This window comes from Myotis nattereri (assembly GCF_964212035.1).
Source record: "Myotis nattereri genome assembly, chromosome: 8".
NCBI lineage: Eukaryota > Metazoa > Chordata > Mammalia > Chiroptera > Vespertilionidae > Myotis > Myotis nattereri.
This window is the reverse complement of record NC_138083.1, coordinates 16,252,097-16,277,327: the sequence shown is the minus strand read 5'-3', so window position 1 is coordinate 16,277,327 and position 25,231 is coordinate 16,252,097. Positions and strand designations below refer to the sequence as shown.

Genomic DNA, 25,231 nt, shown 5'->3' with positions numbered 1-25,231 from the left:
AACATCCTCCTTCCCACTTTCTCCCCCTCCCCTAGTTTTCACCCCACTATTGTCTGTGTCCATGGGTTATGCATGTATGCATATAAGTTCTTTTGTTAATCCCTTCCCTCCCCCCACTTCCCTCTGAGAATCCTCAGTCTGTTCCATGCTCCCATGTTTTGTTTGTGAGATTATTTTTGTTCATTAGATTCCACATATAAGTGAGATCATGTGATACTTGTCTTTCTCTGACTGGCTTATTTCACTTAGCGTGATACTCTCCAGGTCCCTCCATGCTGTTGCAAAGGGTAAGAGATCCTTCTTTTTTACAGCTGCATAGTATTCCATTGTGTAAATGTACCACAGCTTTTTTATCCACTCATCTACTGATGAGCACTTGGGCTGTTTCCAGATCTTAGCTATTGTAAATAATGCTACTATGAACATAGGGGTGCATATTATTCTTTTTGATTGGTGTTTCAGGCTTATTAGAATATATTCCTAGGAGTGGGATCACTCGGTCAGATGGCAGTTTCACTTTTAATTTTTTGAGGAAACTCCACACTGTTTTGCATAGTGGCTGCACCAGTCTGCATTCCCACCAGCAATGTACTAGAGTTCCTTTTCTCCACATCCTCATCAGCACTTGTCATTCATTGACTTGTTGATGGTAGCCATTCTGACAGGTGAGTGATTCCTCATTGTTGTTGTTTTTTGTTTTTTGTTTTTGCCTGTGCTGGTCCTTAGCTGGAAATGTTATCTCCCCTTCTATCTAAATCCTGCCTGCCCAATTATCCTCCTCCTTGTCCAGCCACCCCCCCATCATCCCCCACACCTCCCCACCCCCCATGAAGGCAGGGAGCTCTGTCTCTCTACCCCCTTGCAATTCCTTATTGTCTTCTCATTGATTAAGTGCTCTCCCTTACTGCTCTGAAATTGGCTCACCTTAAGAACAGGCTGTTAGTCTGTGAATTGAGTGGTGACAGGATAAAGCCTTTCAGAAAGAATTAGGCCCTAGGTTCTGGAGCACTGACAGGGTGGCCCAGAGTCCAGAACAGGCCTGAACCCATGGGGCCGACTTGTATTTCCTGGCCAGGGTAAAAGGGCTTCAGAGTGAGGGTGGGCTTGAGCCTGCACTTATTACTCACCCTCCAATAGATGGATAGAGTGAGTCTCTTTCATCCTTGTCATGTCAGTTAGATGATCATATTGTTTTATATGTTGTTTCATTTTCTTTTGGGGGTATGTATTGAACATTCCCAACTACGCGTGTGATCAGCTCAATAAAAACATAAAATACTATCTTTGTCTTTAATATCTTCTCCCATAGCTTTTTAAAATCATTTTCCCCCAAAATACACTTTTTTTAAAAAAAAAAGCAGGTTATAACCAATCTGTTTGGAGGCTACTATAATACCATGACAAACCTAATCTAAAACTGTTAAACTCTAAACTGATGAACAAAACCAGATCCAGAGACAGAGAAGCATCGATCAGACCGTCAAACCTCAGAGGGGAGGTAGGGGTGGGTGGGGGTAAGCAGGAGAGATCAACCAAAGGACTTGTATGCATGCATATAGCCTAACCAATGGACACAGACACCAGGGGGGTGAGGGCATGAGTTGGGGGGAGAGGGGCAATGGGGGGATAAGGACACATATGTACTACCTTAATCAGTAAAGAGAGAGAAAAAAAAGCTGGGGAAAAAACAACAACTGTTAGACTCTACAAGTCCCTCAGGAGAAAGGAAATAGATAATGAAGGCTAAATCCCTCTTTCCATGCCTTCCTGTTCTTACTAAGAATAAAGAAAATTTTATTTCCATGGGATCTAAATGGAGAAATAATAGTCATCTTTCTGCATTCAGAAATGGAGGCCATAACCTATACTTCAGCCAGCAGTTTTCAATTTCTTAGCAGTGACAATTTAAGTAAATTTCATTTGAGTTGTGGAGATCTAACTTTGTTATGATTGACAATATAAAATTAGCCTTTTCTGCTGTAGAGATTATCTAGCATTCCTATCAGTCAGGTGGATTGTGAAATGACATTGCACAGCTGTGGATTTGAAGTCTTCAAAGGGTTAAAAGTTACTTCCTCTGATGGATTTAAAACTGCCACGTACACACAAACAAGTTTTTCAAACTGCCCTGTTTTACATCTTTGTCGAGAGACCGTCTAGTTGCTGCATTTTTATGTCTAGATTATATTACAGATATATTTCAATAAACCATGAAGAACCACCACAGATTCTAGAAGCTGGCCGTCTGTGCTTAAATAAACATCTCATGCAGCACCTGTCTTACTTTATAGGCTCTATAATCACAGTGACATTCCAAAAGAAGACCTTGAAGACTTCGAAGCAGCTGTCCTTCCCCAGCTTCTGAGACTCTCCCCAGGGGGTGGCAGCGATGGAAAGCAAGTCAGGTATTACTGTCATGAAACTACGGCTGGGCTGGGGTGGGGTGGCCACTTAGGTTCCCGATGCTTCCAAGAAAACAGTCGCAGAGTTGCAAAACACTCGTCCACACTGTCAGCACAGCGTACACACTTGTAGTCTTCGATTTAACTCTTATGAACATCACCATCTGCTTCTTTGTAAATGTATTTGTTTCTAACTGCTAATTGGATATACCCATTCAATCCCTGCTTATCGCAACGTTTTAAGGGCTTAGTTGGCGGGAGAGAACAGGGATAGCTTTTGTTGGGTATGTTATGTTAGCATACCTTAAAGAGCAATCCAACATATAACCCACTGCCACCACCACCTAAAGCAGTGGTTCTCAACCTTCTGGCCCTTTAAAGCAGTTCCTCATGTTGTAACCCCCAACCATAAAATTATTTTCGTTGCTACTTCATAACTAATTTTGCTACTGTTATGAATCGTAATGTAAATATCTGATATGCAGGATGGTCTTAGGCGACCCCTGTGAAAGGGTCATTCGACCGCCAAAGGGGTCATGACCCACAGGTTGAGAACCGCTGACCTGAAGGGATGTCCTTGGCATGTCCAAACCCCCGATGAGATCCTAAATTTCCAAGGTCATGCTAGTGATACAGGCTCCCAATCTAGAAGATACAGATCTACAATCTGCAAGTATAGTACCTACACCAGTATCAATAAAACCTGGGAACAGAAACATAGCTTCTCAGGCCCTACCCAGGATCCTCTGAATAAGGAATTTGGGGTGGTGCCCAGCCATCTGGGTTTCAGTGAGCCCTACGGGAACTCTAATCCCTCAAGTTTGAGATCTACCGCTCATAGTATATGTCTTAAATGGCCATAAAGCTGGGACGAGAGAGAGAAGTTTGTCAACAGGTAGTTGGCAGAGTCATGATTCTTGTGCATCCTAAGACAATCAGAATTCTGTTCCATACCCTCTGCCCACTTTTTATGCTATCTGGGTTTCCTTCCATGTCCTAAGAAGCTTTGTGGCATCTGGGCTACTTATTGAGTTCATATAAATGTGTAATATGTGTAATATGTGTAATGGCACCTGGTAGGTGCCTAATTCATGTTGCATGAATATTACCTGTGTCCTAGCCCTGATTTTGATTTTGAGGACTGACTATATTTCCCCTTATTAAAATACATTCTCACCGTTTACTAGTAAAGAACAAATTGTTACTCGAGCATGGTCAATAGATGTCTGTCAAAGCCCATCTGAAAGGCTGAGAGAGTACATGGGGCTTTGGGTCTAGTTGTCTTACATCCAATGCCATTTTCTCTCCCTTTAATGTGCCAGTAGGCTGTTTCATGTTAATGATATAAATAGGAAGGGTAACATGATTTTTCTTTAAACTATAATTCAGTATAAATGCAGTGTGTGCTGGATCCCATCAAGGAGTAAGGAGAAGTCAGATAATGGACTCTGAAAGGACCTTGTCACGAAAAACCTTGGCCAATCATATGGTTCTGTTTCACAGACCACAGGGTGAGGTCTGTAAGTCCTGAATGTGTTTACAGGACCTTCTGCGTCGGTACTAGCATTCTCCACATATGGAAAGTCTTGGAAATGGCCTTCCTGACCAGTACTTTTCAATCTAAAGCAGTAAAGGGACATGCAAGAAAATTCTCTTTCATGGTTTTTATCATGTGAATAAAAGTACTCCTTTACAAAGGTGGTACAAGAAGCTGCTGGGAGGAGTATCTGCACTCTGGTTGTGTGTTGTAAGGCTCGCTCACCAGGCCGCTGTTTCTTTCTCTCTGCTTTTCATGTCTGTTGATATACTACTTTGCATAAACCATAATCATGATATGTGGCATAGAAAGCATATATGCATTTATAATTCCCTGTACAAACTGACTTGTTAGACTAAATGATTCATTGTGTGACTCTCTTAACCTGGGCTACCAAACTGTGATTGTGGGTGATAAGATATAATATTTACATCTACTAGACTAACATTTGCTATAGTTTCTCAACATATATAATAGAGCATTGCTTTCCATTATGAAAGGTTGCATTTTATATGACTGTTGATCTACAGTTATGTATAAATCAGCCTTCCGTTAGAAATGATCCTTGTTTATGACCAACACAAATTTCAAAATTAATATCTGGAGTCTTCAAGACAGGTTCTGTACCACAATCATTTTTAAAGTCAGATAAAGAAGTCAGGAATGGTTACTATTGTCAGTGTTTTGTTCTGTTACAAATAGAATTGTCCTGTGTGTGACTAAGGATGCTGATTCATGCACATGGATTATCACTGGTTTACTCTGTAGCCTTGGATAAAGTGCCAAGTGTTTATATGACCTTTGAGATGAGCAATTGTGTCTTTAAATATAGATTCTTTCTAACAAGTGTTCATCATGGCATCAGGCTCTCCCGTAGACTTCTTCATCTAGGCACCCTCTGGGCTCCTCCACCCCGCACAGCTATTGCTGGGCCATTCCCCTAAGTGAAATATTCCCGTCTGCTTTGCAATCTCTCCTGCAGCTCAGTGGTCAATTTTATAAGCCATTCCAGAAACACAGATTTGGAAAGAGTGACCTACTTTTGTTCCTTAATTGTTAATGACTCTTCAGTTACGGAATTCTAAGCTGGGCGGAATGGGAAGGCTCTGACAGGTCATGAATTCATAAAAGCCTGTAGCCGTGCTTGATGTGGCAGCAGCCCTGCTGGTTTCCCTGGCCAAACCATGGCAGTTGATAACTGTCTCTTTCCTTTATAAAATGGGACATCTGCCCCAGAGCATCTGCTAAAAGAGAGTATGAAGAATGAATTCCTGCTCACAAAACAAAGCAACTTAAAACAAAAAATTCCTATCATCGTTGTTGGTTTTTCTTATATCAGGGACTAAGTGTTCAAAGTTCTTCATATAAAAGGTTTACTCTTATTAGGTAGAAGACCAAGTTATTATTTTAGACAATGATGAATTATTAAAATATTATTCATGTCATTTGGGGTAATTGATAAAAAAATTTATTTGTTGCCTTCTGGAAAAAAATTTAACATTAAAATAATTACTTAATAAGTAGTTTTATATCAAAACCCTAATGAGACTACCCCCTTTTTTTTTGCAGATGCAACTAATTGTTAGTGGCTACTTTCAGATACAATTGCCCAGTTGTGCTCCCAAACTCATGATGAAAAATTGAGTCATCTTTATATTTTTTGGAGTATAGCATATACGGCTTATGTTCAGAAAAAAAAATCGGGGGTATTTATTACTTTGTGTGCATTTAAAACTTCCGTCAAATTACCAATCTTTTGTAAACCAGTTGGAAATTCTGGTACACTTTGTTTAAATTGCAATTTTCTGATCAGAACCCATTCCAAGCATATGAAGTTAATTGTAGATTATTTAAAGGCTAGTCTTTTATTTAGAGGAGTATATAACTTAGGTGACATCAAACTTTGTTTTTCTGTGAGGCCTTGGTGTTTATAAACTTTCCAGTGTAAAGTACACAAAAGCGAAAAAATTCCTTTAAGTCACTTTGTAGATTTTCTGGTTTGGTGTGTTTATGTAGAACCATGGGCAAGACTGCATGCAAGGACAGCCGTGGCTCTTACACTCCTTGCCCAGTCTGTCCTGAAATAAATCTGCAAGAACGCCTGGTTTTGTGCTTTAAGTGTTGGTGTCACTGTTCAGAAGTCACAAATTCTAGATGCTCTACCTCCTTCAGTAGCTTATTTGCTATTTGCCTCCCTGCAAGTCATTAATGGGTTTTATCTTTTTGTGAAATCTGGGTAATAATCATAGGAAACCTTATGTTTTTTTCATGCCAGGACCCAAATAATGGTTTCAGTTGGCAGGGTTATTAGTAACCAGAGCCTTGCCTTGGCTTTGCCTCTGCAAAAACCATGTGCACAGTCACCAGACAGGCTGGTATCTGATAAGTAATCCATCCCTACTTATTTAACTGATTTAATTCATTTTAATTCAACTTGTTTTCAAGTTTAATTCAACCTACCTAAACATGCTTTCTGGACAGAAACACAGTTGATCTATTCATTATGAGAAATATACCAGCTGAATGGGCTAAAATTTGCTGGTGGCCTGTGAGTGCATTTTTCTAGTAGGAAAATCTCTTGTGAAACAAAATAAAGATGCAAATATAAATTTATTTACATGGAATCAGAACAAAGGAATTGGGTAGCATTATGACATCGGTGACGTCTGGTCAGAACCAAGAGAGGCAAGTTGCTGAAGGGGCTGCTACTAAACCAGCCAGAAACCTTAGAACAGCCATGGGCAAACTACGGCCCGCTGGCCGGATCCGGCCCGTTTGAAATGAATAAAACTAAAAAAAAAAAAAGATCGTACCCTTTTATGTAATGATGTTTACTTTGAATATATATTAGTTCACACAAACGCTCCATCCATGCTTTTGTTCCAGCCCTGCAGTCCAGTTTAAGAACCCATTGTGGCCCTCGAGTCAAAAAGTTTGCCCACCCCTGCCTTAGAATCATTCTGGGAAGTTTTAAATAAGTTCATGGATTCCAATGATACATGACACTTCATTCAAGTCTTGGGAAAAACGAAGGGTTAGTAGGTCAGGCAAAGGTTGTCACAATTAAGAACCTTCTTTAATAAGTTGTTTGCCCATTAGGTATGATGTTGGCTGTAGGTTTGCCGTATATGGCCTTTACATGTTGAGATATACTCCCTCTATTCCCACTTTGCTGAGAGTTTTTATCAAAAATGGGTGTTGGATTTTGTCAAATGCTTTTTCTGCGTCTGTTGATATGATCGTGTGATTTTTGTCTTTCAGTCTTTTTATGTCATATATCACATTTATTGATTTGCAAATACTGTACTAGCTTTGCATCCCTGGAATAAATCCCACTTGGTCATGGTGTATGATATTTTTAATATACTTGCTAATATTTTGTTGGGGATTTTAGCATCTATGTTCATCAGGGATATTGGCCTGTAATTCTCTTTCTTTGTAGTGTCTTTATCTGGTTTTGGAATTAGGGTAATGCTGGCCTCATAAAAAGAGCTTGGAAGTGTTCCTTCCTCTTGGATTTTTTTGAATGGTTTGAAGAATATAGGTGTTAGTTCTTTGAATGTTTGGAAAAACTCCCCTATGAAGCCATCTGGACCTGGGCTTTTGTTTGCTGGGAATTTTTTTTTTTATTATTGCTTCCATTTCATCAGTTGTTATTGGCCTATTCAGGTTTTCTGATTCTTCCTGATTCAGTTTTTGGAGATTATATTTTTCTAGGAATTTGTCCATTTCATCCACATTGTCCAGCTTGTTGGCATGTAGCTGTTCATAGTATTTTCCTACAATCCTTTGTATTTCTGTGTTGTCAATGGTTACTCCTCCACTTTAATTTCTGATTTTATTTATTTGGGTCCTATCTGTTTCTTGATGAGTCTGGCTAATGGTTCATTAATTTTCTTTATCCTTTCAAAGTACCAGCCCTTGGTTTCATTGATTTTTTGTACTTTTTATTACACTTCCTCAGGCATCACATGTCTGGTCATCCCATTGCTAGTGTTGCTAAGACTAATCCATGGATTCGAGCATTGGCAGACGATGCTCTGATATAAAGTTTCCTATTATGCAATCACAAAATTATGATGATTTCCTACATGCATTAATTAATTTGGACTTTCAAAATGGTGGTTTTTCTTATTCATTCATTCTTCTGCATTTATTAGTTGGAAGAACTTTTCCCATCAACTACTTGGTAACTCTGAAATGTACTTTTTTACCACAAAAACAGGATAAATGTGTGATTCTATCCCTTTACTTACAATTTTCAGAATAACAAATTGTTGTCCTAGCAGCATCCAAAGGTTATTTTGTTTATATTTTTTATTGTGGTAAAACACACATAAAATTTAGCAGCTTAACCATTTTTAAGTGTACAATTCAGTAGTGTTAATTAAGTACATTCATATTGTTGTGCAACCAATCTCTGGAACTTTTTTAAAAAATATCTTTATTGATTTCAGAGAGAGAGGGAGAGAGAGTTAGAAACATCAATGATGGGAGGGAATCATTGATTGGCTGCCTCCCACACACACCCCACTGGGGATCAAGCCCGAAACTCAGGCACATGCCCCTCTCCGGAATCGAACCCAGGATCCCTCAGTCCCCAGGCCAATGCTCCATCCACTGAGCAAAACCAGCCAGGGCAGGAACTTTTTAATTTTACAAAACTGAAACTCTATCTATACCATTAAACAACTCTCCATTTCTCCCTCCTCCAATTTCCATCCTCCTTTCTCTTTCTATGAATTTGACTAGCCTGTGTGAGTGGAATCATACAGTATTTGTCTTTTTATGGCCAGCTCATTTCACTTAGCACAATGTCCTCAAGATTTATCCCTATTGTAGCATGTGGCAAGATTTCTTTCCTTTTTAAGGCTAAATCATTTTAATTTCATTATTTTTTATTGTTTAAAAGAAGTCACGGCTTTCTATATACTAGTTATGTCAGTCCATTGTCACCATTACTCTTTTTGGTGCTCAAATTGTGCCATCTTTGGCCAGTGGGATCCCCTCTTTAAGATAGCTCCTGAGGCTTTTGACATGACTCAGTAGCCTTTGATAGCTTCCTTCCTTTCTGGTATGATAAGGTGTTCCAGGCTCTCGTGTACATTTCCTGCCCCAGAACTGGAATAGGGAATTTTTCTAAGGGGCCCTGGTTCCTTTCAGCATCCAAATACCATAGCATACATGCAAGGTTGGCTTACTTTTTAACTCTTTCCTAATGCTACCTTAATATTTTTAATTATAAGTAGACCATAGTAAGAGTATGACCAAGATAAACCATTGCTGAGATGAAAATGTGACCTATTTCTTTTAACGACATTTAAGAGGAGCATGGCCATCTATGCAGTGATTTGAAGCCATGACTGCACGTTAGAGCACTCTATATGCCTTAAAAAAATTGTTATGGCCGGGTCACACCCCAGACCTATTTTCCTAGACTCTGTAGCGGGTGGCACCAGTAGTTACATTTCTCAGATTTTCCCAGATGGTTCCACTGCACAGCCGAAGTTGAGATTGCTTGTCTAACAATCAAATGATAACCAGAATAAAGTAATAAAAAATTTAAATGTACCTGGACTCTAAAAATGTCCTTAGTCCAGAATAAATTAGGTTCCAGGCTTTTCTGGATTACCTTCTACTAACTTGATTATGGGGCCTTTTAAAATGTGGGAATCTCATAAGAACCCAAACTTACAAATTTCTAATGTTTCTCCTGTTTCTGTTTTATAGATCTGACCAAGCACCGGCCTCAGGCTTATTAGGGGCACCATTGAGTCAGGGTGTTGCCACCTTGAAAGAACATTATAATTCTGTCGAAGAAGAGATAGCTAAACTGTCTGAAGTTTTCCCAGTCAACCATGTGGACCAGAGGACAAAGGTTAGTCATTTTTTTTTTAAGTTTCAAGATGTACAAGGTAATGATTTGAGGAAATAGTTACATTCTTAACATATTTGAGAAAATAACTAATAAATGAGGTTTTGTGGTTGGTTTTAATTTTCTGATCTCAGGCCTTTTGCATATTGTTTGTGTAGGATCTCACCTCCTTACATAAAGTTAATTCGGGTCCTAGATATAAGATCTAATTAAACACATCTACCACAACATTTTCCAAGGAGCTTAGAAGCATCTTACAGCATTCTGGTTTTCTTTCTTCACTCTGTACTTTCAAAACACATTGGGCATTCATGTCAATTCAGCAATTATGTATCAATCCATTTCTGTACACAGGCACCATCCCAGATCCATTGGAGGGAAAGACATCAATAAAACGTGGCCCCATTCTGGGGAATGGCATAGTGGGATGCATGTAATAAGAAAATGGCAAAAAATGTGGGCCTTCAGAAAACGGAGCCAACCTATCTGGAGCAGCAATGAGGGCAGACTTTACAATGGAAGAAACGGGGCAAGGAGGAGGCGACCCTTAAAAGACTGACAAGATTTTGACAGGCTATGAGTACAGGGTGGGATGAGAGGGAAGGACTGTTATGAGCCAGAGAACAGACCAGAAAAGCCAACATATATTCAGGAAATGGAGCAGGGTCATCCTCTGTGGCCGAAGTGTGGGCACCAGGCTGGGGATAGTGGGCGAGAAAGTCCAAGGTGTTCCCTGGCCCAGTTGTGCAGGGTCCAGGCCAGGCTAGGGAGCTTATGTTTAGTTGAATAGATGTTGGAAAGCCATGGGAGCTTTCTGAGCAGGGCTATACTAAGATTCTGCAGTGCTTTGGGGAATGTCACCTGCTTGGATTAGGACTGAGACCAGGAGGAGGGAACCCTGTAGGAGTTCAGACAAGACAAGGAGGGGCCAGACTTAGGAGTTGGTAATGAGGGAGGGGTGGGGGAGGGGGGAGAGAGATTTAGAGCATTCCCATTGTAGTCTTTGTCATTTCCTAGAAAAGCCATAGTCAAAGAGATGGTCTTTTTTCTCCTAAGTTTAATATGAATTTGTCTTATTGCAAATCATTGTTTCTCCTCCATATGCATAATATAGGGTTTTCTGTCTTTGATCCTTTTTAAGTTGTTATTTTTATCACGCACATAGTTCAGGGATTCTACATGTGCCCCTCCTGGAGCCTTGCCACCTCTGTCTCAGAGTTGTGCACTTGTGTTGCTGTATGTCCAGAGCCTCTGCCATCTTCCCTGAAGTCTTTCAGGGAACTTTCAGATCTCAAGTCCCTGCCCTTTCCTTGCCTCTTAAATTAAAAGAGAGTAGAAGGGCCCTGGCCAGGTGACTCTGTTGGTTGGAGCATCATCCCATGCACCAGATGGTTGCAGGTTCGATTCCCAGTCAAACGCATATATAGGTTGCAGATTCAATATCCGGTGGGGGCACATACAGGAAGCAGTCTATTGATGTTTCTTTCTCACACTGATGTTTCTCTTCCCTTCTTTCCCTCCCTCCTCTCCCATCCTCTCTTTCTAAAAATCAATAGAAAGCATGTCCTCGGATGAGGATTTAAAAAAGAGACACAGAGTAGGAGAGAGAGTAAAAGGACTTTTTAAAAGTATATCAAACATATATACATAGGATGATACAATGTACCTACCAACCCAAAGTCACATGTGTTATTACCATCATACTATATTGTTTCAGACCTCATCCTCATCCTTCTCTCCCCATCTTCTTCTTTTCTCTCTCCTCTCATTCTTTCTCTCTCTCTCTCTCTCTCTCTCTCTCTCTCTCTCTCTCCCTCTCTCCCTCTCTCCCTCTCTCCCTCTCTCCCTCTCTCCCTCTCTCCCTTTTTCACCTCCCTTCCCTTTCTTCTACAGCTCTTTCTTTCATCTCTCCTCTCCTTTCTCCTCCTCTCCCTTCTTGAGCCACCTTCCTCTCATCTTTCTTTCTTCTGTAATAAATTATTACAGCTACAGATGGAGCCCCCATATGCATCTCAAGGATCTCATGCTCCTTTTAAAAAATAACCTTGTGTATATCCTTTTTGAAAACATTTTCATTTTCTGCATGATGTGTGAATCAGTAAATAACAGTTTTGTTTTGGCTGAGGTATGATACCATTTGTGTGAATGTTCTTTCAGAAAGAATAATGTTTTTTAGGAATAACAGAACCTGTGTTTCCTAAATCCATTCCATAACTGTTGATAAATGTAGATCTTAAGAAGGATTTTTTTTTCAAATTTCATTGCCCATTTTATTTAGTACTATCCTATATAATAAAAGGCTAATATGCAAATTGTCCCCTCAGCGGGAGTTCAACCACTGGGCCAGCCATACCCCACCCATGCATGAATTTATACACTGGACCTCTAGTTCTGTAATAAAATAGTTTATAACAAGTACTGCTACTGGAAAGTAGACCTGGCCCTTGGGGGTCTACCTAGGGCTCACTTGTAGTATGTGGGTTCTTGACTTTGTGCAGGAAAAATTTTGCAACACAAATCCTGATGACTATGAGGGAACGTTTATTGAAGCTGGGGACATAAAACAAGAAAGGACTTAGCATAGAAGCAGCAGGAGAGCCTAGGCTGGGCTGCCTTAGCTCTCTGGGAAGTCAGAGAGAAGGAGGCCTTGGGTACAAGTTTAGGGGATTAGCCCGGGATGAGCTGCTCATTGCGCCCCTGGTTGCAAGCCTCATGGGGTCCTTTGGAGTTTAGGAGATGCATGCTGGTTAGGGGAGAAGCAGGGGAAGAAGAGAGGAAAGGGAATGGCAGGGGCTGCTCCCTAGAAGGAGAGCAAGTGCTGGGTCCTTTGTCTTGAGGCTTTTTTAAAAAATATATTTTATTGATTTTTTACAGAGAGGAAGGGAGGGGGATAGAGAGTTAGAGACATCGATGAGAGATAAACATCGATCAGCTGCCTCCTGCACACCTCTTACTGGGGATGTGCCCGCAACCAAGGTGCATGCCGTTGACCGGAATCGAACCTGGGACCTTTCAGTCTGCAGGACCGGTTAGGTCTGTCTTGAGGCTTTATCTCTTTCTTGAAGGTGGGAATCTTAGGGGAGGTTTCAGGAGGGTTTCAGTAGAATATTCGTCAGTTTTCTAGCTGTGCTTCTCCAGGCCTTGATCTCTACTGATTGGTCAGTATCAGGGCAGGGGGTTGTCAGTCATTGCATCTAGTCCTGGTGCTGCCCACCTGGTTTTGCTGATTTTCTGGGTCTGGAGCTGAAATACAACTGAGGCCTAGATGTTATTTCTAAGGAGGTGACCTTCTATGTCTGCTGTAAATTGGTTTGTCCATTTTTTCAGCTATCTGTCCCAGTTTCCCTATTCCACCTGTCCTGGCTTACTAGCCTGTCTCATACATCACATCAGCTGTGTCAAGGGTGAAATAAGTATTGGTTGAATGCTCTTTGTTATCTAAACTTTTTTTTAAAGGGTGTTGTTTATATTAGAAAACATATTCCAAGTTCTAGATAACCAATCCACTTACAATTTTTAAATAATAACTCCATTATTAATGAGAGGAGGCTGCCCAGTTAAAAATTCGGGAATCAAATGATATTCTGCTTTGTTCCTTTAAATCATCATGATCTCATCTTAGTGGCAATCATAACAATCATCAATAAATTAATGACAACATCTGTGCTTAAAGATGGAACTGTAAAGCAGCAGTTTCACAAATGGTTAGGTTCTGAATGAAGAAATGCACAGCAGCAATGAACATTGTTACCAAAATTATATGGGCAGGGCAAGCGTTGGGAGCTTTAGGACTAAAATGCTTTTGTGGGTTCTAGGATTGTTTTAGTTTATGCAACATCCGTTTACAATTAGCAAAATCAAGTATCTCAGAGTTGTTATCCTGCGTTGAAACAATATATACATTTAGTAAATAATATGGGTTAAATACTTCTCTATAGATAAAATTCTTAAACATTTTCAAAATTTAAGAAAGCTTTCCTAGCAATTACTTGGTTAAGTAAGAGTCTAATGAAGCTCAGAAATATTTACTTTGATCTCTTGGGTAAATGGCTAATTAAACAGCACAAGTAAATGATGTTTACCTGTGGGTCCCCTTGCTGTCAGCGGGAGTCAATCCATCTCTTGAGTAAATACATCATTAAGCTCTGAAACTGGGATTATGTCCGCTCAAGACTTGATAAGGTCCACAGCACCCGCATAATCTATTAGGCAATTACATTATTGAGCTGCATACTTTAAATCAGAAAAATTTGTAATTACTTTATATGAAAAAAAAATGAGTTGGGTGCTTCATTAAAATACAAAGAGCCTTAATACTCCTTTTACTTTAAATGATGTTTGTTTCCACCTGGGAAAACTCCAAACAAAGCAGAGTGATCTGCTGGTGTCACTGGTAGAATAGGTTGGTCCTTTTGCCCACACACACACATCAATCAGACATGTGACTGGTCACAGGAATCCCCTCACCTCTCCCTAAATGATGGGCTGGTTTCTTGTTCTCTCTTGAATATTCATCTGAATACTTTCCCTTGCTTTTAATTGCTACATAGATAAAATCCCTTTCCTATAACTTAGATACAACTTAAGCGATGATGCTTGCCTTTCTCTATAAACACTGAAAGTTTAGCTTCCGGTGTGCAAGAGGAAGGCTCTTGAGGAAGGGCCAGTTAAATCTGTGTAATGTGGGGAAATGTCATCAGCTGTCCACATCTGTGGCTTTTCATTCTCTTGCCTTTCTGTATCTGCATTAATAGCACTGATTTACATACAGAAGGGAATTCAGTTTTATTAAATGCTTTCACATTCACTTTCTCTTTGTGTTGTCAACATTAGAAGCATTCAAACCTATAGAGAATTTTTATGAGTTTATTTGAGCCACACTGACCACAATTGCCTGGAAGCAAAACCTCAATGGATTGAGAAAATGTTCCAGACACCACTTATTTTATACATCACTTTAAGCACTTATTTTATACATCAGAATTAAAGGGGAAGAATTAAGGGTCTACATGAAATCCATTGGTGATAGATTAGGAGGCAGTAGAAAGCAAAGCAGGGAAATCTCTGTGATTGGATAAAAAGTAAAATGAATAGACATACTTCTTTTACATTTTTGGGTATAGGATAGTTAACCATTAACAATTAACATGATAACAATAACAATAAGGGGGTTTGTGGTCTCTGCTCTGGTGGTTGTTGCCTAAGAGGGTGGAATTACTTTAAAAGTGTGTTATCCCAGATGCAAAAAGACAATAAACAGACTTAGTTAAGGTAAAGATTGACCTTTGTCAGCGGAGGTACTGGCTAGGATGTGACTACCTTCCATGAATTGCTTTTAGTTAGAAAGTTTTAATTTCAGACTCTTCTGTGTGGTTACTTTCATCGCTGAGTTTGTAAGGCCACCAGGCAGGCTTCCCCCGAGCTCATCAGGTTTAGTATGTGTGTCCCTTCCCCTTTTTCATCCACAGTTTCCCTTTCAATCATTAATCAATCTGAAGGATGCATGGAGGACCATCCTTTTGGTTGGATAACATGGCCCCAGGGTACTAGGAAGACTTATTCCTAGGAAGTTTCAGAGTCAGCCTTTGTCTTGCTGAATGAACAGAGTGGATCACTGGGAATGTCAAGACCATAGCCTTAGATGGCATTCAAGGCCGAATTATTATTTCATGTATTTAATTTCTTTTTTATTTTATTTTTTTTATTATTATTTTTTAAAATATATTTTATTGATTTTTACAGAGAGGAAGGGAGAGGGATAGAGAGTTAGAAACATCGATGAGAGAGAAACATCGACCAGCTGCCTCTTGCACACCCCCTACTGGAGATGTGCCTGCAACCAAGGTACATGCCCTTGACCAGAATCGAACCTGGGACCTTTTAGTCCCCAGGCCGACGCTCTATCCACTGAGCCAAACCGGTCAGGGCTAATTTCTTTTTTAAAGAAAAAAAAAAAAGGCAGGTGAATGGGAGTCACTCAGATCCTGTATGTCTTTTTTAAAAATATTCTAGATCATTTTTCATGTTTGAGCTACTATGATTCAAGTGTTTTTGCTGCTTCTCTTAGGTTTCTTTTTCTGCACCTAGTATAATATTTGCATACTGGGAACAAGAACAACAGTATTAAACCAGTAACCAAAGAACCCATTTCATGTATTATCATAATTTTTTATTAAACTGGTACTATGTTTTTCTCCTTTGTTCACTGTCATTGTACTTTATGATATATTTGGCCATACAAATTAATACTTAATACCATTTTATTATCCAGAAACTCTAATTTTTCTTCTGGCCAGTTAGTTTCCATAGAAATGACTTCATGGGGAGGATTAAGTTTAATTTCTCAATACATTGGGTTTTTAGTATCAATATTATCATAGGTTTTATTAACCTCAGGCAAAGTTATTTGCCTATAATTTCAGTATTATGTCATATTACCATAGTATTTAATGTTGTGGACAAAAAGGGGCCACATGCTACCTGACTAGCTAAGGAAATGCCTGCATGGTGACCTTGCAAACTCACAGACCTAAAATAACCACAAGGATGGTCTGAAATTGAAACTTTTTAAACTAAAAGCAGTTTATGGTGGGTAGTCATGCCCTAGGCCAGTATCTTCCTTGAAAAAGGTCAGTCTTTATCTTAAGTGAGCCTGTCTCTTATCTTTGGCATCTATGATAACATATCATTGGAATGTCAAAGGAATTTTCCTTTTTCCAGAACCCTCAAAGCACAGGCACCACTCAGCAGAGACCACAAATCCCCTCATTGTCATTGAGTTAATTGTTGACTATTAACTATCCTGCACCCACCTCAGTGAAAGAAGTGTGTGTCTGTCATTTTACTTTTTATCCAATCCCAGGGGTTCCCCCATCCCGCTTTGCTTTCTCCCGCCTCCCATCTGTCCACTTATGTCTCCTCTTTTGATTGTAATGTATAAAATAAGGTGTGAAACTGCCATTCTCTGGAGCATTATCTCAATCTATTGAGATTTTGCTTCCCGACAATTGTGGACAAGGTTTGGTTCAAATAAACTCACAAAATTCTTCATAGGCTTGAATGTTTCTTATGTTGTCCATGTATATTTGAGATTGTTACAATAAAAATTACTTAGTATAACAGAAGAATTTCCTAACCCTTCCCTAAAAATGTGCTTTTTCTATATACCACATATTGTTATTTATTAGGGTAAATACAATAGGCCAGAATTGGGTGAATTCAGTATTCCATATAGATTAGGGGCATAACCTTCACCTCTTTGATTTTTATAATTAAATAGTGAGCTGGGTTCCCATTGTTTGCTATTTTTAAGTATTGCCCATCTAATTCCCATTGGAAGTATTCTAGTGTTACTGAGGATGGTCCTATGCCATCCAGTTGAACTACTGAGAATCTAAGCTTAAGATCTAACTGAGGTGCCTGGGCTTTTAAGATACATCAGCCCACTAACATGGCTCGGTGGTTGAGCATCAACCTATGAACCAGGAGGTCATGGTTCAACAAAGCGTTAACTTTATTATCATAACTGAAAATCTGAATATTGTTGTCTGGTAGGTGAGAAAGGTTAGCAGGTATCCAAGTTAAATTTTTTATATCTAATAAGAAAGGGGGCCTGAGGAGACAGATATTGTTTCCATTAGGAAACCATAAGGAGGATAGTAACAATAGAAGAATCCTTTTATGTATATTCCATTAATAACAATTAGGTGATATAAGAGCAAGGTTTGAGAGAAGTTCACAGAACAAATTTAACAATTTTCAACATCAATTTGTGAGCATACAGGCCTTGTTGATATCTTGGAGCAACTTCTCAAAAAATATTTGATCTTCGCTGTAGATGGAGATAAGTGTCAGAGACAGGAGTAGAGATCCTTTCGTGCAGTTCGGTGCCTTTTTTAAATGAGAAATGTGTATCCATGAGTAAACTCGTTTGAGTTTGGCTGTGCATGGGTTGGTTAGTGATACCTAGTAAGGTCCCTTCCAGTGAGGTTGGAGAGAGTCTTTTTTTTCTTGATGTCTTTTCCAATCGACCAAATCTCCTGCTTATAAGCCATGGTCTTTGAAATCTTCTTCTCAGGGAATATACTGTGAAATAAATTGGTTACTAATTTATTGATCTCTTTAAACTGATTAATTATTCCTCACCAATAATGTAGAATGTCTCTTTTTAGTAAAGTTGGTTCATATGCCCTTTCATGCAGATGCATAGGGTATCCAGTGACTATTTCATAAAGAGAAAGTCTATGTTTACCAAAAGGAGTGTATATTAGGTTGAGGAGCACTATAGGGAGAGCTTTTGTCCAGGGGAGATTAAAGGCTTCTGAAATTTTGGCTAGTTGAACTTTCATTGTACCATGCTACCTTCCACCAAACCAGAGGACTGAGGTTGATAAGCACAATAACAGTTGTGGATTTTATTATTTTCCCAGTGAAATGAGACCATGGTCACTGTGATTCACTCAGAGGAAATTCCCCAATTAGGAATTATTTTTTCTATAACAATTTACCAACCATTAAGGCTGTTGTTCCCCTGTAAGGGAATGCCTCGAACTAGTAAGAAAACATACAAATCATAACTAATATATATTTGTATCCCTGAAATGGTGGTATTTGGATAAAATATAATTGCCATACCTCAAATTGACCTAAAGGAAGTGGAAAATGTCATTGGGATCTATGAATTGGTTTTCCTGGGTTATATTTTGAATAAATGGAACATCCGCTGTACTCTTTATGAGCTACAGTAGGAGAAAGTTTCCAGTAATATTGTTTACTCCATTAAATCATCTTTTCAGGTCTCCAATGTGTTAGCTCAGTATAGGGAGTTGGGCCCCTATTGGTGAGATTGATTTCTGATTGGGTCCAAGCCACTTCTGTTTGCCTGGGTCAAAGGTTCCCCCTTCTTGTTGCCATATCCTTTTTTCTTCTTCCACAGCTCTATTGGAACTGTAAAAGATAGTCTGTTATTGATTTAATAGAAAGCAAGGAGCATTCTCAGGTATGAATAACTTGACTGTTAAACTCCACCTGCCTAGCTGCAGCATAAGCTAAATGGTTTCCTTTTGCTTCCATGGTGGTAGTTTTAGAGTGTCCTGGGATTTTGATAATTGCTAATTGTTTGGGTTGCTGAATGAAACCGAATAATTCTGCAACCAATTTTCCATTTTACATGAGCTGCCCAGAGAAAGTTAAGAAGCCTCACTGCTTCCATAACATTCCAAAGTCATGAGCTACACCAAATGCATAGTGACTATCAGTGTAAATATTGGCTACTTGATCTTTGGCCAACTGACAAGCCCAAGTTAGAGCAATTAGTTCAGCTTGCTGTGCAGATTTTATTTCAGGTAGATAGAAACTTTCAATTATGTCCACCATGGAAGTTATTGCATATCCAGCTCGGTAATGTCCCGTTTATCTTTCAGATAAGATCCATCTTTAAACCAAGTTAAATCAGCATTATCACTGGCCGTTTCCTGTAAATCATTTCTAGGAACAAGAAGGTGGTCAGTAAGCAAAACACAATTGTGGGTGTGTTCATCCTGTAAAGCAGGTAACAAAGTTGCAGGGTTTCGACGATTACACCAAGTAAAAGTAATATTCGGTGCAGAAAGCAGGAGTAGTTCATAAGAAGCCAATGGACTGACAGAGAAGTGTTTGGGTGTGATGAGAGTTCAGTAAAGATTCAACAGAATGAGGAACATGAATAGTTAAAGGAGAGTCCGTAACTATCTCTTCTGTTTGTGTACATAACATGGCTATAGCAGAGATGGCCCTCATCCAGGGAGGGACCCTTTTTGCTACTGAGTCTAATTGCTCACTATCATAGCCTATTGGTTTATGATGATCTCCATGTTTCTGAGTTAGAGCTCCTAAAGCATTCCCTTTATTTTTATGTGTGAAAAGGAAGAAAGGAAATTTGTAAGTAGGTTGTCCCAGAAGAGGAGCTTTATATTATACTTCCTTTAGAGCCTTGTAGAGGCTTGTTTCCCTTTGGGGTTCCATTGAATTGGATCAGGTTGATCTGACTTTAATAAGACATGTAGAGGATGGGTCATTACTGAAAAATTTGGAAACCAGCTGCGACAATATCCAGTCAAACCCAGGAATTCTCTAAGCTGCTTTCTTTTTGGAAGAGGAAAAAATAGGATTCCTCCGAGTCTCTCAGGGTTAATCAGTAGCCCGTCTTTAGTTATGAGATGGCCAAGGTGTTTTACTTGAGGTAAGCAAAATTGAAGCTTATCCTTTGAGACCTTATGTCCTTTTACAGCTAGCTGTTGTAATAGGTAAATTGTGTCCTTTGGGGAGTCTAGTAATGTCCTAGAGCACAAAAGTAAATCATCCACATATTGGATTAAAGTGGAATCTCTAGGAAATTTAACATCATTTAAATAAATTTTTAATATCTGGGCAAAATAGGTGGGACTCTGTATATTCCTGGGGCCTTACAGTCCAAGTAAATTGGCAATCTTCCCAGGTGAAGGTAAGAGATATTGACTGTCTTTTTCTACTGGAATGCTGAAAAAGGCACTACATAAATTTATTACTGAAAAATATTGGCAGTCCCCAGGAAGAGCTGATAACAAGGTAAATGGAACCACTGTATGTCTCAGAATAACTATCTTATTTATAGCTATAAGATCCTGTAAAAAATCTCCATCCTTTTCCATTTGGTTTTTTTACTGGAAGGATAGGAGAATTACAGAGACTTGTACATGGAATTTTTAAGTTCCCCTTTTAAGTAATCTTGTATAATGGGCTTAATTCCAGTTAGTGCATCAGGTCTTTAAGGATATTGGTGAATATTAGGTAGAGGCAAAGTATTATCAATAGTTATTTTAGCCCTAGCTGGTTTGGCTCAGCAGTTGGAGTATCAGCCTACAGACTGAAGGGTCCGATTCCAGTCAGGGGCGCATATCTCAGTTGCAGGCTCGAACCCAGCCCCAGCGAGGGTGCATGCTGGAGGCAACCAATCAGTGTTTCTCTCTCTGTGTCTCCTTCTCCCTTCCACTCTCTCTAAAAGTCAATGGAAAAGATTTCCTCAGGTGACTATTAACCAAAAAAATAAAAATAGTTATTTTAATAAGAGTGACTTACTTCATCTTGCCATTGGAAAGGCCCAAAATTGCATTGGAATGTCCTGCAACAAACACTCAGTCTTAAGATTATTTTCCTTATGTAGAAGTTTCTTTAAAATCATTATTTTTCCAATTGATTCAGTATCCAATTCATTTAGTTCTAAATACATTTCACCCTTCTGGGAAAAAGGATACTAGTTTGTGGGCATCATGGGTTTCAAGAAAACCTCTCCCTATAGGTGAATTGAGACTGATCTGACTATAAAAATATATGTTGCCCATAACATTCCCTAGTTGGAAGGGGATAGGTCCTGATTTAACAACAGTCCTTGGTTAATTAGATACCCCTACCATTTGTACAGAAGCTTTCTTCTGAAGAAGAGGGCTAAGAATGGATAAAATAACCCCAGTATCTCCAAGGGCCTTAGTAATTTCCCTTTATGATAATTTTAATTTATCTTAAAGTATTAGTAAGGAGAAGGAGAAATGCTCTCTCATAGTCCTCAGAGTAGCTCTATGCTTGCTTCTGTTGTTTTTCTTTTTCTAAATTCTATTTTAGTTTTCTACAATCCTTCTATAGCAACCTGGCGTTTTAGAATAAAAATAGACTCGTCTCTACCCTTTTCTAAGAGACCTTTGTGTACCTCTGACTTGATTGCTTAATTGTTGGAGATGTAAGTTCATGATTTTGGTAGATTTATCTTTTTCTCTCCTTTAAATAGTTTTACATAGTTCATCAGGCAGAATAGCCAGTTCTTCATTATGTGTGGTCTGACAGTTTATATTGTTTAACCAGAGTTACAAGCTCTTCGTCTAGTCCTTCCAAAAATGTCAAATTTAATAAGGGATCATTTTGATGATCATTAAAACTATCTGGAGACAGACCTGAGTATTGTTGGAAAGTTTTTCAAAACGTTCAAAGATATCAAGCACTGACTCATCAGGCTTTCTTTTACATTGCTGGATATAGGTCCCGTTCATTTTCCAGGGGAAAATGTTAGGTATGGCTTGGTAAAGCCAGTGAGCTAATTCCCTGCATTTTTCCTAGTCTGTCTCTGTTTTAAAAAACACTCTACATGCATATGCCAGCTAACCTTATTCAGCCATTCTATTGCCCTTCTTCAGAAACCAGTAGGTATATTATTTGCAACAGGTCAGAATAGCCAGGATCATATGTTCTAACAAATTCCTTTGTACCCATTGAGGTCCTTCTTAATTATGTTATGGCCCAAGGAACTTATACAATCACTGGTTCCCTTCTACCTGAGACTTTTTTTCCCTGAAGGGAGCTGCTAGAATTCTTGGCTTATCCTTGTCTGAATTTCTATTTTCATTTTCCCCTAGTTCAATAGAAAGTGGTAGTAGAGGAGATATAAATGAAAGAAAGAAGGTAGGGGGAGGGCAGGTCTGGACAAGGTAGCTCCGAGAGCAAAGGATGTAATGGAAGAGCTGTAGAAGGGGTGTTGGCATTTACTAGCTTCAGAAACCTTCTTTAGTTCAGAGATAGTCTCTAGAATTTTCTTATTAACTTCCTGTAGAAAAGATAATTTATCTGAGCCTCTCCTGGAAGCTTCTAATTTCCAATCAAGATAAGCTTCTCATTCTTTCAGTTTAATTTTAGAGCTGGCTTTTTCTTATTGAGCATGCAGAAAAATCAATCTGGACATGTCAAAAATCCCTCACTTTGGCACTTTCAAGCTGATACCATTTTTGGTTAAATTTTCTCATTTCTATAGATACTTGCAAGTTGAAGTTCCATACAAATTATACATATAACCTGCAGGAGTATTAACAGAAGCTAAAGTTTTTTGGGTAACAGAAGCTAAGGTTTTTGGGGTCCGTCAACCTTACAGGCGTGATTTCCCATGTTAATTTTAGTTTTCTTTGGATATCTACAGTCTGAACAAATTTCTAGGGATGTTGTGTGGTGGGTTGAAGTGTGCAGCTTATAGGTTGAGCTCCAAGGAGCTGTCACCTCCCCAGTCACTTTTCAACCATCTTATGTGTCTTGATTTCTCTCCCAGCTGTCTGGTACCACTGTGAGGACTCAGAGCACTAAGTAACCAACTCACACTCCAGGACAAGTCAATTATTTAATTACAGTTGGCTTGGAATTCCCTTTGAGACTCATGCGTATAGTGAGGGATACCCTCTGACACTTCCACAAAGATTCTTAGTCACCTAAGAATACCTGAAGTTCGAGCTGGAGGGAGGAAGTACCCCTTATCTTCAGAGCCAAATGAGTTCAGGCTTTCATTTATCCAACAAAAGTGTTGTTGTTCAGATTTTCAGTTAAGTAGTTCCAATTGAAAAAAACAAAATTAAAACCAGCCACCCATCTCAACTCCTATCCTTTAGTGCCACCTCAAAGATTTTTCTAAGAACAGCTCAAATAAAGTCAGGCCCTCTACCACAAGCAAGGGAAGGTTGTGAATTCAAAGAGATGACTCACCCAAGTTTACCTGATGTGAGGTTGGGAGCCAGTGGGGCTCAATGGGCCCTTGCTGGTACCTAGCATTGGGTCCAGGTTCACGGGGTGGTCCTGGATGAGCTGCTTTGGAATCCTGCCAACTTCAGCAAGTAAATGTCAGTGTAAGAAATGTTGAAATCTATTGCATTTTTATGAGTTTATTTCAGCCAAACTGATAACAGTTGCCGGGAAGCAAAATCTCAGTAGATTGAGGAAATGTTCTGGAAAATGGCAGTTTTACTGCTTATTTTATACATCAGAATCAAAGAGGAAGATGTAAAGGTGTTACATGAAATTCATTGGTTATAGATTAGGGAGGCAGGAGAAAACAAAATCTCTGGGATTGGGTAAAAAGTAAAACAAATCACATTTGTAATTATAGGATAGTTAACAGTCAACAATTAACATGATAACAATAACAATAAGGGGATTTGTGGTCTCTACTTTTTTTTTTTTCTCCAGTGGTTGTATTCTGAGGCATCCAGGAAAGGCAGAAATTACTTTGCTATCCCAAAAGTATGTTATTTTATATGCCTAAAGACATCAGATAGGCTCAGTTAAGGTAAAGATTGACTTTTGTCAGGGAAGATACCCACCATGAATTACTTTTAATTTCAGACCATCCTATATGGTTACTTGTGGTTGCTGTATTTGTAAATCCGCCATGCAGTCCTCCCATCACAAAAATTTGATTCTTTTCTATCCAGCATATGTATTCTTTAAAAAACTAGCAGGGGGCCAAAGCCGGTTTGGCTCAGTGGATAGAGCATCGGCCTGCGGACTGAAAGGTCCCAGGTTCGATTCCGGTCAAGGGCATGTACCTGGGTTGCAGGCACTTTCCCAGTGGGGGATGTGCAGGAGGCAGCTGATCGATGTTTCTCTCTCATCGATGTTTCTAACTCTCTATCTCTCTCCCTTCCTCTCTGTAAAAAATCAATAAAATATATTAAAAAAAAAAAAAAACTAGCAGGGGAAAAAAATATACCAACTACTACTAGCAGGGGAAAAAAAAAATACCAACTTGGAATGTGAAGGTAACCAAAAAGAAGAGAAGAAAATTGCCGTTATCTGACTCTCCATATTTAACCTTTTGACGTTGAGGTGTATGGTTTTTGATAGTTAATGTATTGACATGGGTTACATTGTTTGTGTACATAGCTTCTTTTTTCCCACTTGTCACAAATGAACTTCTTTTCTAATCATCACATGTTCTACATAATTTCCCATGGCTGTCCAAACACTCTTTTATGAATATTCCAGTCTCTCTGACTAGACTCCTGTTGTTGACCATTTTCAATGGTTCTCAACCTTCCTAATGCCGCGACCCTTTAATACAGTTCCTCATGTTGTGGTGACCCCCAACCATAAAATTATTTTCATTGCTACTTCATAACTATAATTTTGCTACTGTTATGAATCGTAATGTAAATATCTGATATGCTATATGTGTTTTCCGATGGTCATGACCCACAGGTTGAGAACCGCTGATTTAAGTTGTTTTTAATTTTTTCTCTAGATAAAGGTTTCAAAAAACATGAACAATTCAGTTTTTACAAATACCCATCCCACTTCCTTAGAATGAATTCTTATATGTAAAGTTTTTAGGTCAAAAATTATGTGAATCTCTTAGGTATTTGCTCTGCACTGCTTACTCTGGAAGAGTCATCAGAGTTACCAAGAATGGATGAAAATATCATTTCTTTGAACTCTTTATGGAACTGGGTACTATCAACATTTTTTAGCACCAAATTGAAAAGTACAAATGACATCCAATTTTTGTTGTTGTTCTTATGACCTTTAATTACAGTTGAGGTCAAATTTTCCCCTGCCTATTTGTTAGCCATTTGTATTTCTTCTTTTATAATTTGCCAG

The 25,231-nt window shown here is 39.0% G+C and overlaps 1 protein-coding gene across 3 annotated transcripts in view; it reads left to right on the top strand.

The window, feature by feature from the left end:
• Positions 1-25,231, top strand: part of KIZ (kizuna centrosomal protein) — a 123,522-nt gene that overhangs the window by 57,417 nt on the left and 40,874 nt on the right. For 2 of the 3 annotated variants that reach the window (XM_081097207.1, XM_081097206.1), the window contains exons 7-8: positions 2,292-2,405; positions 9,670-9,817. In XM_081097207.1, coding sequence (XP_080953333.1) covers positions 2,292-2,405; positions 9,670-9,817 — 262 coding nt within the window. The remainder of the gene's footprint in view (positions 1-2,291; positions 2,406-9,669; positions 9,818-25,231) is intronic. The other variant, XM_081097208.1, reaches the window with a different exon arrangement.